The sequence below is a fragment of the Hemicordylus capensis genome, chromosome 2 (assembly GCF_027244095.1).
Source record: "Hemicordylus capensis ecotype Gifberg chromosome 2, rHemCap1.1.pri, whole genome shotgun sequence".
NCBI classification, from domain to species: Eukaryota; Metazoa; Chordata; class Lepidosauria; order Squamata; family Cordylidae; genus Hemicordylus; species Hemicordylus capensis.
Genome location: NC_069658.1, coordinates 273,364,942 through 273,380,946, shown reverse-complemented (window position 1 = coordinate 273,380,946; position 16,005 = coordinate 273,364,942). Strand labels below are relative to the sequence as shown.

Sequence of the window (16,005 nt, the reverse complement as noted above, 5' to 3'; positions counted from 1 at the left end):
AAACAGGAGACTTGAGATTCTTCCTGAAAACAAACAGAGAAGGAGATACTCTTATTTCAGTAGGCAGCATATTCAAAAGCCCTGGGATAGCCACAGACAGCCATTGGCATGCGCATCGACCAATCAGGTGCGTCTGCCGCCCAGCCAATCAGCTGGGTTGCCGGGACGCATCCCCACAGGCATGTTTACGAGAATTAAATATATGGATCCCTGCTGGATTAGGCACAAGGCCCATCTAGTCCAGCACCCTGTTTCACACAGTGGCCTACCAAGGAAGAAATATGTGCATGCCCTCCTTCCTGTGATTGCTCCCCTGCAACTGGTATTGAGAGTCATCGTGCCTCTGAGGCTGGAGTTGGCCCACAGCCACCAGACTAGCTTTGATAGACCTGTCCATGAATTTATTTAAGCCCTTTTAAAGCCATCCAAGCTGGTGGCCATCAAAACATCCCATGGCAAAGAATTCCATAGATTAATTATGTGCTGTGCAAAAAATTACTTCCTCTTGTTGGTCCTAAATTTTCCGACCTTCAGTTTCATGGGGTGAGTCCTGGTTCTAGTGTTGTGAGAGAGGGAGAAAAATTTCTTTCTGTCCACTGTCTGCACTCCATGCATAATTTTATACACCTTAATCATGTCTCCCCTTAGTCTCCTCTTTTCCAAAGTAAAGAGCACTAGATGCTGTAGCCTTGTCTCATAAGGAATGTGCTCCAGGCCCCTGATCATCTTGGTTGCCCTCTTCTGCACCTTTTCCAGTTCTACAATATCCTTCTTAAGATATGGTGACCAAAACTGTACGCAGTACTCCAGATGTGGCAGCACCATAGGTTTGTAATAAAGGCATTATAATATTCACATTTTTATTTTCAGTCCCCTTCTGAATGATTCCTAGCATGGAATTGGCCTTTTTCACAGCTGCCGCGCACTGAGTCAACACTTTCAATGAGCTGTCCACCACGACCCCAAGATCTCTCTCCTGGACAGTCACCGACAGCTCAGATCCCATCAGCGTATATGTGGAATTGGGTTTTTTTTGCCCCAGTGTTAATCACTTTACACTTGCCAACACTGAACCGTATTTACCATTTTGTCACTCACTCCCCCCCAGTTTGGAGAGATCTTTTTGGAGTTCCTCACAATCTGATGTGGATTTCACTACCCTAAATAGTTTAGTGTCATCTGCAAATTTGGCCACTTCTCTGCTCACCCCAACTTCTAGATTGTTTATGAACAAGTTAAAGAGCACTGGTCCCAGTACCGATTCCTGGGGGACCCCACTTCCTACCTTCCGCCATTGTGAAAACTGTCCATTTATTCCTACTCTCTGTTTCCTGTCCTTCAACCACTTACCGATCCACACATGAACCTGTCCCCTTATTCCATGACTGCTAAGTTTACTCAAGAGCCTTTGGTGGGGAACTGTGTCAAAAGCTTTTTGCAAGTCCAGGTACACTATGTTAACCAGATCACCTTTATCCACATGCCAGTTGACACTCTCAAAGAACTCCAAAAGGTTAGTGAGGCAAGACTTCCCTTTGCGGAAGCCATGCTGGTTCTCCTTCAGCAAGGCCTTTTTCTCTATATGCTTAACAATTTTTTTCCTTAAGTATGCTTTCCATCAATTTACCTGGCACCCAAGTTAAGCTGACCAGCCTGTATTTCCCCAGATCCCCCCGGATCCCTTTTTGAAAATCAAGTCACACTGGCTACTTTCCAGTCCTCTGGTACAGAGCCTTATGTTCTTATACTTGCCCCCTCACAAATCTAGACATCTCAACTGGATGTGAATTTGCAGAAGCAATGTGGGCAGAAAAGAACCATTTCTTTGCCGCCTGCACTGCCAGAGCATAACCTTCAAATGTTCTCTGTGTTGTGTCCGTTCAGACTTGCACTGAGTCTTCCTCCACTTGCGCTCTAATCACCTACCTTGCCGCTTCAGCTGTAACTCATCCAAATACCATGGGGCTGTCTTTAAGACAAGATGGAGAGCACGCTTAGGAGCTATTGCGTCTACTGCTCTAGTGAGTTCATTATTGCATCGACATAATTATTAACAGACCCAACCCAAACCCTTCCAAGGCTTCTTGGAATCCTGTTGGATCCAATAACCTCCTCGGACAGACCAATCTAACAGGTCCTTCACCTCTGCAGAGGTGGGTCGTGGCTGACCTGTTGAGACAGTAGCCATTTAAAACATTATGAGCTTAAGTCATATAAGCCAATTCCAAGACCTCTTGCTCTAGCAAAAGAATAAAGCGTGGCACACTGCAGTTGTTCCTAGTGCAGTTACACTGGTACTCCAGCATAATTCAGGATTCTAAACTGAACAAATTCAAATCTTAATATTCACAAATAAAACAATATATTGGTAATGAAATGTGCATGACAACACTTCACAAAAGTTACAAAACAACTACCAATGTGCAAAAACAGAATGCTAAAATAAACTTACAAGTTTACAGACATGCAAGCAAAGCAAATGTTTCAGCGTAAAATACCATCACAGTGCTCTTTTCAGCATACCAACTGGCAACACTTCAAACCTTAACAACTGAAAAGTGAGAGAAGAAAATGAGAAAAGCGTTTAACCCTTTTAGACCAATATCTCTCATGGCTTCTTTCATCTCTTCCTTTACATTAATATATGGGGTTGCAACTGTACTATAAAAACATTGCTTTTTTAATCTTATGCACTTACAACACAATCTTAATCTTACATCACAACTACCAGTATTGACACTTTTGTTTGTGTTACTTTCTCCTTGATATTTTTCCCTCATGTGCATTGCCCACGGTTTAGCTAATTTTTTATTGTGCTGCATGCATATCAGCCAAATGCTCTTTATATCTTTATCATTGATGACCTTCCTGTTTCCTCAATATAAAACACTGCACATTCCACACATTCTACCTTATACACTGTCCCCTTCACCTTACACCACCCCTCATCGTCCTCACAGATAGAACAATCCTTACCCTCATGTTTATTATCATATAGTCAGGATTTAACTAAATGTTGTTTCAATGTCTTAGGTGACAGGCATACAACATTAACCATAACACCATGTCTGTTCAGGATTTCCTGTACCTGCCATGTAAACCTATTAAAAATAGAATTTTTAAAACTGGCAATCCTTTTTCAAACTTCACTTTCCTACTCCTACACAATGTAAGTTTATACCCAATGATTTGAATGAACTCTTCAGCCTTTTCTCTAGATATCTCAGTATGCTCCCTAGATGATTATTACTAAGTATAAAGATTAAGCTTAGATTTAGATTTATAGAATAAAATAAAATAAAATAAAAGCTGATCAAAAGTGTGGGGAACTTAACAGAATGAGGAGTATAAGATTAACAAGGAACAAACGAATGATCAGGGGTGGTTATCATTTTTAGATACAGACATTTGGATTAGTGAGGGTTCAGTTGAAACCAGGTGGTATAGAAAGCCCATGAAAAAGGAGAACTTAATGAACAGGGACAGGTTGTCCCTTTACATAACATAATTTAAAGAGCTATAGGAGTATCATCTAGGGAGCATATTGAGACATATGAAGATTTGATTTAAATCAATTAGTATAAACTTCAATTGTGTAGGAGTAAGAGGGTAAAGTTTGAAAAAGGAGTGGATAGGGCCAGTTGCTCTGCCCCTGCTGCCAATCACACAATATACTGCCAATCACACGATACATGTTCTAATGGGGAGCAGCAGTTACAATAGGCCACATTATATTATGGTCACAAAGTCCAAATCTATGTTTACTCAAAAATAAGTTCTGCTGTATTTAATAGAATTTACTTCCAAGTAAGAGGGCACAGGATTTCAGCCTAAATGCTTACAGTGGATGCAAGTGGATAGTTACAATGCTGACATGAACATAAAAGCTGCATGACAGACAGTTTGAGTCTCAAAAGCGAACAAATAGTATGGTCACTTGTACTGAAAACTGTTTTCTAGCTTAAGATTATTATTTTCATTAACAAAAAAAGTCCCAATTTAACAAGTTGTGTTAAGGGGCGGCACAATGTCTTGCTATTTCCATGAAAGACATTGTGCTGGTACTAGTGTAACATTATTTATTTATTTATTTTTATACCGCCCAAAACTTATATATCTGGGCAGCTTAAAACAAAGCAAACAGAAAAAGTTAAAAAACTAGTTAAAATAAATGACAACAGAAGAATTAAAACATTAGTTACAACAAAATAAATTATACAGAAAAAGTTAACACATTACAAGAATTTAAAATTTTACAACAATATTTTAAAACAATGTTAAAACTATTTAAACAAGTTTTAATTAAAAGCCTGGGTGAACAGATGCATCTTTAAAGACTTTTAAAAAGTTGTCAGAGATGGGGAGCTCTTATTTCAGCAGGGAGCACATTCCAAAGCTTCAGGGCAACAGCAGAGAAGGCCCAGCCCCGAGTAGCCAGCAGACAAGCCGGTGGCAACTGCAGACAGACCTCTCCTGATGATCGTAATGGGCAGTGGGGCTCATGATGAAGAAGACGTTCTCTTAAATACCCAGGGCCCAAGCCATTTAGGTCTTTATAGGTTATAACCAGCATCTTGTATTTTGCTGGAAACTTATCAGCAGCCAGTGTAGATCTTTCAATACGGGAGTAAGATGGTCTCTCCGAGATGACCCAGAGACCAACCTGGCTGCTGCATTCTGGACCAACTGTAGTTTCCAGACTACATACAAGGGCAGACCCAGATAGAGCACATTGCAGCTATCCAGTCTAGAGGCTACCAGCATATGTACCACTGTTCTGAGGTCATTTATCTCAAGAAACAGACACAGCTGGCATATTAGCCGAAGCTGATAGAAGACACTTCTGGCCACCGCCTCAACCTGGGACACCAGGGAGAGGTTCGTGCCAGAAGCACCCCCAGACTACATACCTGTTCCTTCCGGGGAAGTGTGACTCTATCCAGAACAGACAGATCAAACTCAAGTTTCAAACCCGCACAATGAGTACCTCCATCTTATCTGGATTCAGTCTCCATTTGTTATCCCTCATCCACCCCATCACCGCCTCCAGCAAGCATTTAGGGAAGTTACGTCCTCTCTCGATGATGAGGACATGGAGAAACAGATTTGGGTGTCAAGAGAGTCTGGGGTAAGATGAGGGAGGATAAAAAAGCAGCAGCTGAGGTCAAAGATCACTGGAAGGCACAGGAGGGAACCATCAAAACAGGTACTCCAACAGAGAACTATTGAAAGGGATATCCAGGGGAGAAGAGAAGGCCAAAGGGATTTTGGGAGAGATTATGTAGGCCCAGAGTTCCAGGACCTGGATGTGAATGTGTGTCATTTTATAGTTTAAACTAAGACTTACCAGAGTAAAGGTTCTAAGTATTGTCTCCAGACAAAAGTAGTCTAGTTAGCAAAAGCCTCTGGTGGGCCTTCCTTTTCCTTCCCTGCTCATAACTGCTCCAGACTAACACCTTGAGAAATGGCCCTTGTTGCACCATGTGATAAAATGATGCAATGATGCACAAGGCAGAACTATTTTTATGTAAATCAGCTTGGAACACCATGAAGCTGTCAATTACCAGTGGCAGTTAGAATGTGACAGTTGGCAGTTGGCAGTTAGTAGTGGAAAGAGAAGGAGTGGATTTTTGGGTCTGATGAAAAGCAGTATCAAAAGAAGATGCTTTAGACTAAAAGGATTATTATTGTTGTTGTTGTTTACACAGTCAGACAGGTATTATTGACTGGTTTGTTTTATCCAGACATCGAGTCCTTGCCAAGGACCTGGGATGGCTGAATTTTATTATCAATGTTGTTGCTGTTATTATTATTATATATAGCGTCGCATAATATAGGCCGTTCCCAGTAATGTTGCTTTTTGTAATTGGCTGATGGTGATTTCTATTATTGTTATTGTTGTTGTTACATTTTATATCCCGCTCTTCCTCCAAGGAGCCCAGAGCGGTGTACTACATACTTAGGTTTCTCCTCACAACAACCCTGTGAAGGAGGTTAGGCTATATATATATATATATATATATATATATATATATATATATATATATATATGAGTTCGTGATAAAGACTGGGAATAAGATAGTCTGTGACAAAGTTCTCGGAAGGAACTGGGTTAAAGTTTTAAGTACTGAGTGAAATGCAACTAAGCTCTGTCAAAAGAAACAACATTGATACTGTAAGCAAGTTAACAGCCCTACTTAATAGTAGTGCACACAAACCTCAGAAAACATCTTTAATAATTTTTTATTCTGGTTTTTGTTTGAAACATCTCTGAGTAATTTCTGTCAGCAACCTTCCCCACATCTGCAAAGTCACATTACCAGGATAAGAAACCCCAAGCATTATAGAGGCTTCATAACAAACAGTGACAGTGGGGATAGTGAAGTGAACAAGCCTAGGTAACCTTAAGGGTGAAAAATATACCTGAAAATAAACTTAACACACAGCGGAATCAGACCCAAATGCCATACACCACAATACTTGTTATTAAATCCCTATATATAATTCACTAAGATGTACCTGTGGCTAATCCCATGAGTGGCAGCTCTTGCGAGAGTTTGCAAGCTGCTGGGAGGAGGAGAGGAAAGCGACAGTGGCGGTGGTGAAGATCAGGTCAATGGCCAAGTGGGCAGAGAAAGCGGCCAGGGGAGAGAAAGCGGAGGCTGGCTGCACACACACACACACACACACACACACACACACGTAAACGGGTGGGCGGACGGGGGGGAGGAAGCGGAGGGAAGTTGAAGCGGCTGGCCAGATGCCTGGCTGGAGAAAGAAAATGGTGGGTGGGCGAGCAGGCAGGCAGGCAAGCGGCAGCTGGTGGGGGAGGGTGCTGCGTGCCCAGACAGCCCAGCTGCCGCTCTTATAAGACTGGCCAAGAAGGCAGCGGAGAGGGCGGCACAGCCTCCCTCTCTGGGCCTGTCTGCTGGCCAAATGACAAATCAGGCTGCACTGGGACTGCCTATGCAGAGAGGCGAGGAGACGGTGCAGCCTCCTTCTTCAGGGTGAGCGGAGGGAGGGATGAACGGGCAACAGAGGGGGAGCAACGGGCAAGCGGGGGGAGACAAAGCCTGAGTGCACTAGCGCACAGATGCTCTGTGCGGGTTCAGCTAGTATATATTATTGGTTTTGGAAGTTGTTTTGATTGCTTTTATCTTAAAAAATGTTAGAGATTTAGATAAAATAATTCTCTGCATAATTTTAGAGAAGAGCACAATCCTAAACACACTTATAAGGGTGTAAGCCTCATTAAAAACAGTGGGACTTGCTTCAGAGTAAACCTGCACAGAGTTGTGCTGTTATAAATAAAAATGGCATTTCCTTGCAGGAATTCATCAAAAGGCTTCCGTCTGGAATGGGAAGGAGTTTTATAAAATCCATGCAAGATTGCATTGTAAAGATCTATCTATATCTATATATCATCAGTTAAGAGTGCCTTGTTAGTTTGACAATTTTATTTATTTAACTTATTTTTGAACCGCCCAAAACTTGCATCTCTGGGCGGTTTACAATCGAAATTAATTAAACACTATCATTGTCTAAATGACTGTCATATCCTACATGCAATTCATAAAGAATAATTCCTAACAGAAAAAGTCAAGTGCATCATCACAATGCACAACTATTCAACGAATTCTGAAGGACCTCTCAGCCAGAGAGTCACTGACTAGAGTGTTGGATTTCACCTTAAATGATCTGGATTAAAATCCTTATTCGGACATTTATAGCACTGGGAGAGTTCCTCTCTGTGTGACTACAAATGACCATTTACCAAATGGTAACTTGCCACAGTCAGCATGTATCGACCTAGCAAGCCAACTGTCTCTACATCATTCTTCCATGTAGTAAGGATTAATTTTTACTTCACATCAGGTGCAGCTGCGTGGGGTAAAATGGTCATCTGTAACAACCATCTCTCACTGTCATTTCCACATCAGATAATAGTTCCCTGTGGGAAGAATCCTAACAAATACACAGAGTTATTGTCTAGATAAACCAAGTATAAAGAGTAAGACAACTTTTATATTGACTATACTATTGAAGGATCACACAAGTAATAGCTGTAGGACAATTCCTGTCCAATACTATCTTAACAGTTAGAGCACTAGCTAGGACTTGCCGCTTCAAGGATAAGATTCCCAGAATTGCCATAACTTAGTTCAAGCAAGCAACAGCTTGATAGGTCTTGTTTGCTGAAACTGTGTCTTTGAAAATCCATTGTCTTGTGGTGCCTCCCCGCCCGCCGCCCCAACTATCTGTTCACCATCCTATACATACAGCAGTTCTGGGCTTGAAGCCAGTTCTTTATGGCCAACCTGCTCACGACAGGTCACCTCTGCAAACTGGTTCATGTGGATAGAAAGCTTTGTAGATGTGACAAACTTCAAACAGTACTTACCGAGTCTGCAGACAGTCTCAGATATACTTAACAAATAGCAGGCTTGCTCCATTATTTTATTGGTGTAAAAGTGAGGGCTACATCCCAAGTCTGAGGATTACAGCATAACTGTTCAGCTAAACAATGTGGTTTTTTGTTTTTTAAATTATAACACACTGGACATTTTAAGGCCTTTATTATTAACTGTTTATTTATTTATTACATTTTATATCCCGCTCTTCCTCCAAGGAACCCAGAGCAGTGTATTACATACTTAAGTTTCTCCTCACAACAACAAGTAGTTTGGGCTGGGAGAGAAGTGACTGGCCCAGAGTCACCCAGCAAGTATCATGGCTGAATGGGGATTTGAACTCAGGTTTCTCTGGTCCTAGTCCAGCACTCTAACCACTACACCACATTTATCTCGCACATCCAAATTATGTTCTACTCCTATGCAGTTATCCCAATATAGCTTATCTTTTTTAGCTCATTTCAACTTCAGATTCGTGTACCATCAAGCAGTACAGTATGTATTAGACTGAACACAAAGAATACTGCTGTGATAACAAAGAGGTACTTCCTACATCTCTTAACTGCCATGTAAAGTCAAATCTAATAACCTGAGGGCCATATTTGCCAGCTACGGGACTTTTCAAGCTGGCTAAAACTTTGTAATACTGTTACGTTTATTTTGAGAATTTTGATCAATTGACAGCTCGGTTATGATGTCACACAAATAGAGCTGGGGAAAGTGCAATTCCTGGCAAACAAAGTAACAGCTAGATGAGATGCTACTGTACCATCATGAAGTAGTATTGGGAAAATGGAAACTTGCCATTCTCAAGCGAAAGAAATTGTCAATTGGCTTGGGACTGGCTGGAACGTAAAGCCCCATGGCTAAGACAGCAATAGCCTGCAACTATAAGTTATAAAGGCCAGCCAAGGGCAGATCCCAAGAAAATAGGGGGAAGGGACCATAGCATGCAATTTTTAACAAGAATTTCTGGTAATTATCTGCCTCTTTCACCATAAATTGATAATTACAAGTTAGCCCACTTGCACCTCAAACATTTACATATCCAACATCTTGACCTGAGATGGATGACAGCATCACCAACTATGCCACTGAGGTGTCCCTACAACTGTACCAAATTTGGTTCAAATCGGTTCTGGCATTGCGAAGTTGATAGGGGCACACACATCCATGGGTGATCTCATAAGCTTACTTTCCTTAAGGAAAGTAGGCTAAAAATCCAGATGTGTATGTGGCCTGTGCATATGTCACAAGGCTGAGATATGACCCTACTAATGAAAGAGGTAGATCTTCTTGGTAGGGATGTGCACGGAACCGCAGCTGGGTGGTCTAGAAGCAGTGGGCTTGGCACTTTAAGGGTGGGGGGAGGGTGCATTTACCCCTCCCACCACATTTCCCCCACCTGCATAATTTATTTCCAAAAACCTTTGGGGCGGCAGCATACCTCCCTGCTGCCCAGTTGCCCTCATCGGCCAGAAGTGGCTGGAAGTACCAGGCGCGCATGCGCCCACTGCGTGCGCGTGTGCACCAGTCTGCTGCGCATGCAATGGGCACATGCACACCTGGTACTTCTGGCTACTTCCAGCCGATGAGGGCAATGGGGCAGCAGGGAGCTACACTGATGCCCTGAAGGTTTTTTGAAATAAGTGACGTCAGCGGGGGAAATGCGACGGGAGGGATAAGTGCACCTTCCCCCTGCCCTTAAAGTGCTCAGCCCAGGGCCTTCGAACCGGCCCTGGCATATGAACCGGTTTGGAGACCTCTAAAATGGCCTCTGAACCGGTTCGTGCACATCCCTACTTCTTGGTTTAAGCATCTATATATGGAGGGGGGGGGGAAGGACAACAATCCATTTCATCTTCTGCTTTGTTTGGGACGAATATAGATGACATGGTAGGGTTTCCCATGAATGGGGAGTAGTAATTTACCATTAATGTACATAAAAGGTCAGACATGCCTTTTATCAGCTTCTGCTGATACGCTAGCTGCGTCCGTTTCTTGAGATAAATGACTTCAGTACAGCAGTACATCTGCTAGTCACCTCCAGACTTGATTACTGCAATGCGCTCTACGTGGGGCTGCCTTTGTACGTAGTCCAAAAACAGCAGTTGGCCCAGAATGCAGCAGTCAGGTTGGTCTCTGGGTCTTCTCGGAAAGACCATATCACTCCTATCTTAAAAGATCTACACTGGTTGCTGATAAATTTCTGGTCAAAATACAAGGTCTTGGTTATAACCTATAAAGCCCTAAACAGCTTGGACCCTATGTATTTAAGAGAATGTCTTCTTCACTATCAACCACACCGCCCATTGAGATCGTCAGGGGATGTTGGTCTGCAATTGCCACCCGCTCGTCTGGTGGCTACTCAGGGATGGGCCTTCTCCATTGCTTCCCCAAGGCTTGGGAACACACTTCCTGCTGAAATAAGAGCTTCCTCATCTCTTACAACTTTTAAAAAGTCAGTCAAGAAACATTTGTTCACCTAGGCTTTTAATTAGATACTGTTTTAAATGTGTTTTAAATAGTTTTAACATTTTAAGTTTTAAATTGTTATACTGTTTTAACCTTATTTGTTGTTTTTATTGTTCTTTAAACTGCCCAGAGACTTGCGTTTTGGGAGGTATACAAATGTGATAAATAAATAAATATATGATATGATATGATATGATATGATATGATATGATATGATATGATATATGATAAGGTACTGCTGTTTGGTAAATTACCAGGCCCTAAGCAAGTGGTAACACTTCTCCACATGACTGATTATATTCATTGGTAACCTGTGGTTGATGTCGAGTGGGGAAGATATTCCCTCTTAAGCAACAGAGTCTTCCCTACTCTTTCTTCATGACTTTCAGATTTCACAGTTCCAAGTATACTTTATGTACTTGTAACAATTTCAAAATCTGCAGTTTTCATGGTGTATTCTAATTTCTCTTATTTTTGCTGAACAGGTGCTTTTAAGCAAAACAAACCAAAAAGCTGTGGTCTTCAATACCTCCAAAGTGATCTTTGTGCTGCATTGAGACAATGAGTTGGTTGGTGTGTGCATATGCTCCATTTAATCTCCTTTCATATTACACATGCTTAAGATTTAGCTTTGTAATAACTGCAGGGTTAGTACACACATTAGCTCAAACAATTTATTTTAAAAGAACAGCAATGTATGTACATTAGATAGGAGTGAAAATACCATCATCATGAATCATACAAAATCAACCATGGATAGCTGAAGCATTTTAGCACACATTTAAGACAGAAAAACTTCTCCACAACTTTTCACATGGAAAGCTAGTTGCCTATATTTACTCATGAAAAACACCTTCACACTGTATGACAGATGAGACACCAACCCAGCAAGTAGGAAAGCAACATGTTCACATCTTTTCAACTATATATTCTCATTGGATTAAATAAGGTAGAAATTTATATACATACTAATCATACTTGGGTCCAGGCTATTTGAGAGAGCACCTTCTTTGCCATAATCCCTGCCCCATGTTATGATCTTCTGGAGAGGTCCAGTTACGGATGCCACTGGCTCGTTTGGTAGCAACTCAGGACCGGGCTTTCTCTGTGGCTGTCCAGGGCTTTGGTATAAGCCTCCTACTGAAATAAGATAATCTCCTTCTCTGTTTGTTTTCAGGAAGAACCTCAAGATCCTCCTGTTCACTCAGGCTTTCATCAATTAGAATTTTAATAATTTTAAAAACTTGTTTTAATAATTTTATTATATTGTTTTTATTGTTATGTATTTTAATTTGTGACTTTTAAATATTTTAAATTTTGTACACCGCCTAGAGATATGCATATCAGGTGGTATAAAAACCTGATTAATAATAATAAATATGATTAATAGTAATACTAGTTAGCCTTTGCATAGGTTTGGATGTCAAGTGCTTCACTTGTATTATCCTGTAGTCACTACAATAATCACTACAACTGGTTCTTTTCTGCCTGCATTGCTTCCACAAATTCATATTGTCTAGGGTTGTGAGGGGGCCAGTATAAGCCCCCTCCCCCTTTAATTTGAACTTGGAACCTTCAGTCACTTGCTGTAATGTCTTCAATTATTTTTTTGCACAGATAAAATCTCTCATGTTTGGGCCAAACTGGATTCCACAGTTACTGCAGTCTACTGTTGGGGGTGTCTTCCTCTTACAGGATCAGATTGGATCACTTTCAGTTTGTGACTCCTGAGGATGTGGACAAACTGTTTCAGACTGTGTGTCCTACAACCTGTTCTCCTGACCCTTGCCCAACATGGCTTATTTTATATGGTAATTGTAGTATCAGAGAGGGTCTGTTAAATATTATATATGCTTCTCTGGGGAAGGGTAGGATGACTCCTTGTCTTAAAGAGGCTATTGTTAAGCCTTATTTTAATAAACCTGCATTGGATCCCTCATAGTTAGCTAATTATAGACTTGTTTCCAATCTCCCATGGTTGGGCAAGGTGAATGAGTAGGTGGTAGCCTCTTAGCTCCAGGCAGTTTTGGATGATGCAGAGTATCTAGACCAATTTCAAAATGGCTTTCAAGTAGGCTATGGGATTGAGACTGCCTTGGTCGGCCTGATGGATGATCTTCAATTGGCTACTGACTGAGGGAGTGTGACTCTGATGATCCTTTTGAATCTCTCAGAGACCTTCGGTACCAGCAGCCATGGTATCCTTCTGGGTTTCCTGAGGAAGGTGGGGGTGGGAGACATTGTCTTGCAGTGGTTCCACTTCTATCTATCAGGTAGATTTCAGATGGTGTCACTTGGAGATTGCTGCTCCTAAAAGCAAGAGCTATTATATGGAGTCCCACAGAACTCCATTCCATCTCCAGTGCTTTTTAACACCTACATGAAACTGCTGGGAGAGATCATCAGAAGATTTGGTGCTGGGTGCTATCAATATGCTGATGACAACCAGATCTATTTCTCCATATCAACCTTGTCAGGAGATGACTTAATCTCTCTAAATGCCTGCTTGGAATTGGTAACGGGCTGGAGGAGGAAGAACAAACTGAAGTTGAATTCAAATAAGATGGAGGTACTGACTGGGGGAGGGGGGGGAGACCCAAGATATGGTTTAGAGCTGCCTGTTCTAGATGGGGTTACACTCCCTTTGAAAGATCAGATACGTAGCTTGGGAGTGCTCTTGGATCGAAAACTCTCTGGTTTTTCAGGTTGAGGCAGAGACCAGGAGCTCTTTTTTCAGATTTGGCCTATACATAAGCTACTAGGGGTGTGTTCAAACCAGCTGGCCTGGTTGCCTGTCCAGTTTTGCCCCTCCCCCCATTGGCAGGGGAGGGGGTTTCCACAGGCTATTTTGACTTTAAAAATTTATTTTTAGTATTTACCCTGGGGGGGCCTTCTCCAAGGCCTCGGGGGTCCACAGAGGTTCCCCCTCCCCCTTCTGGCCTTCCTCATGCCAAAAATCGCCCGGTTTGGGCATTCTTCAGCTCATTCCAGGCCTTTCCCCGAACCAGTTTGCACATCCCTATTTCTGGAGGTATATTTATTATTTATTTGACTTATTTATATATTGTCCTATATAAAATCTCAGGGCAGTTTACCATCTAAACAAACAGCAGGGGTTGCTGCTCTCTGACCAAGGCAGTCTCAACCCCACAGTCAACTCAAAAGCCTGTTTGAAATGGGTCTAGATACTCTGCATCATCCAAAACTGCCTGGAGCTGAGAGGCCACCACTCATTTAATTACCTTGCCAAACTATGGAAGTTTATGGTTGATCCTAAAAAGCAGAAGCTATCCACCACTTCAATGTCTTCATTATCAATTCTGAGGCTGGAACATAGGAAGCTGCCATTTACTGAGTCAGACCATTGGTCCATCTAGCTCAGTGTTGTCTTCACAGACTGGCAGCGGCTTCTTCAAGGTTGCCAGCAGGAATCTCTCTCAGTCCTATCTTGGAGATGCCAAGGAGGGAACTTGAAACCTTCTGCTCTTCCCAGAGTGGCTCCATCCCCTGAGGGGAATATCTTACTGTGCTCACACATGTAATCTCCCATTCATATGCAACCAGGGCAGATCCTGATTAACTAAGGGGACAAGTCAGGCTTGCTGCCACAAGACCAGCCCTCCTCTGAGATCAAGATTCATATAACCAGTCTGGGAAGCAGAGGTATCTGCATGCACCCCAGTGAGGACCCCTTTATGCAACTTAGAGTGGTTAAAGAATGGTTAAACTTTTAAAAAAATGAAAAAAGACGCACATTATATTTAAGTACAAAACCCAAACACTTGATTGAGTTTGACGGCTTTTCTGTAGTCATATGAGGAGGGAGAAGTGTGTCTGCCTCTAACTGAATGGCAGACACACACCGAGTGCTGCACTTCATGTATCTGCTCTGCAGTATTAGGATGAAACTCAATCAATCATACTAATCAATGTAAGGCAAGAAGAGAACAAAGCGTACCAGTCTTATTTTACGTTCAGTGTTTTGGCACATACAGTACTCTAGCTACAGTAATATTAATTACAGATTATGCAGTAAACTGAACAATAACCACAGCGTTTTATCAGGTACTACTAATTTATGAGAACAAGGAGAAAGCTCTCACAGTCAAATGCTACAAGTGCATCAAATAAAGCCTTACATTAAATGGCAACTCAAATGCAAAGCAAATTTTTGTGGTGCAAGCTGTTGTGTGAACATTTAAACATGGCACACCGTTTTTTATTCCATCACACTGCAGCAAGTGCAACTGTGGCAGATCTTATGTTCCACACTGGCAAGTAATTTTCATCTTCTAGCTCAGCAAGGGATGGGTAATTTCCTCCCCCAAATCTCATTCACAATCCTGGTTTGTTTTACTGCAATACTTGTCCAAGTGCTGATATTTTAAAACAGCACATCACTTAATAAAAGTTACTAAGTAATTGGTTGAAGTGTCTTTACTGAAACAAATCCTACGCTAAACTCCAAGTGCAAAATGCTTCTGGGGACATGCCAGAGTGTTTCTTGCAACAGCTATAGAATTTCATAGTGCCTTGCCAAGAAGAAATTAAATCAGCCACTACTTGAACTAAAGATTAAAATCCAGCTGCTGGAATTCAGACTTAGTGAACTACTGTTTCAGGAACGAAGAAGTATTTATGTGCAACAGGCCAAAGCTTCTAATGGTAATTTGCTAAATTGTAGAATTAATTTGGCCTTAGTGTAGTTGGTCACCACATGTGCCTGTTTGGTGTTGACTCGATAGGCTGAGGATTCCTTTTACGAAGAAACAGAGGCACTACAGATTTTATTCTGGCAATCAGATCACAACAGATGGAGGACTTAGAGTTCCAGATACCACAGAACAAACAACAAGCTTTTCAGAAAGTATTTTTACACTAATTGCCATCTAAGATACAAGCAACAGGTAAAAGTAATTTTCCTACTGAATAGCTTTTATATAGTCCAATTCTGCTTGCTGACAAGAAACACATCAGTGAATAATGCCTAAAGGTAAAGTGTGCCATCAAGTCGGTGTCGACCCCTGGAGACCACAAAGCCATTGTCTTTAGTAGAGCAGAGGTTTACCATTGTGTCCTCCCATGGAGTATGAGATGATGCCTTTCAGCATCTTCCTAT

General features: G+C 41.7%; 1 protein-coding gene and 1 long non-coding RNA gene across 12 annotated transcripts in view; one reads left to right on the top strand and one right to left on the bottom strand.

Moving 5' to 3' along the window:
- ATXN7 (ataxin 7) overlaps nt 1-16,005 on the bottom strand; it is a 212,165-nt gene that overhangs the window by 75,947 nt on the left and 120,213 nt on the right. Inside the window, exon 1 of one of the 11 annotated variants that reach the window (XM_053291788.1) lies at nt 6,520-6,550. The exons of the other annotated variants lie outside the window; for them this stretch is intronic. Within the exon in view, the coding sequence (XP_053147763.1) occupies nt 6,520-6,535 (16 nt within the window). The 5' untranslated portion in view covers nt 6,536-6,550. Of the gene's footprint in view, nt 1-6,519; nt 6,551-16,005 lie in introns of those variants that run through there. 11 annotated transcript variants of the gene reach the window in all.
- LOC128343185 (uncharacterized) lies at nt 5,589-12,708 on the top strand. The gene is made up of 3 exons (XR_008315374.1): nt 5,589-5,716; nt 11,372-11,459; nt 12,064-12,708. It is a non-coding gene; the product is annotated as an uncharacterized LOC128343185 (long non-coding RNA).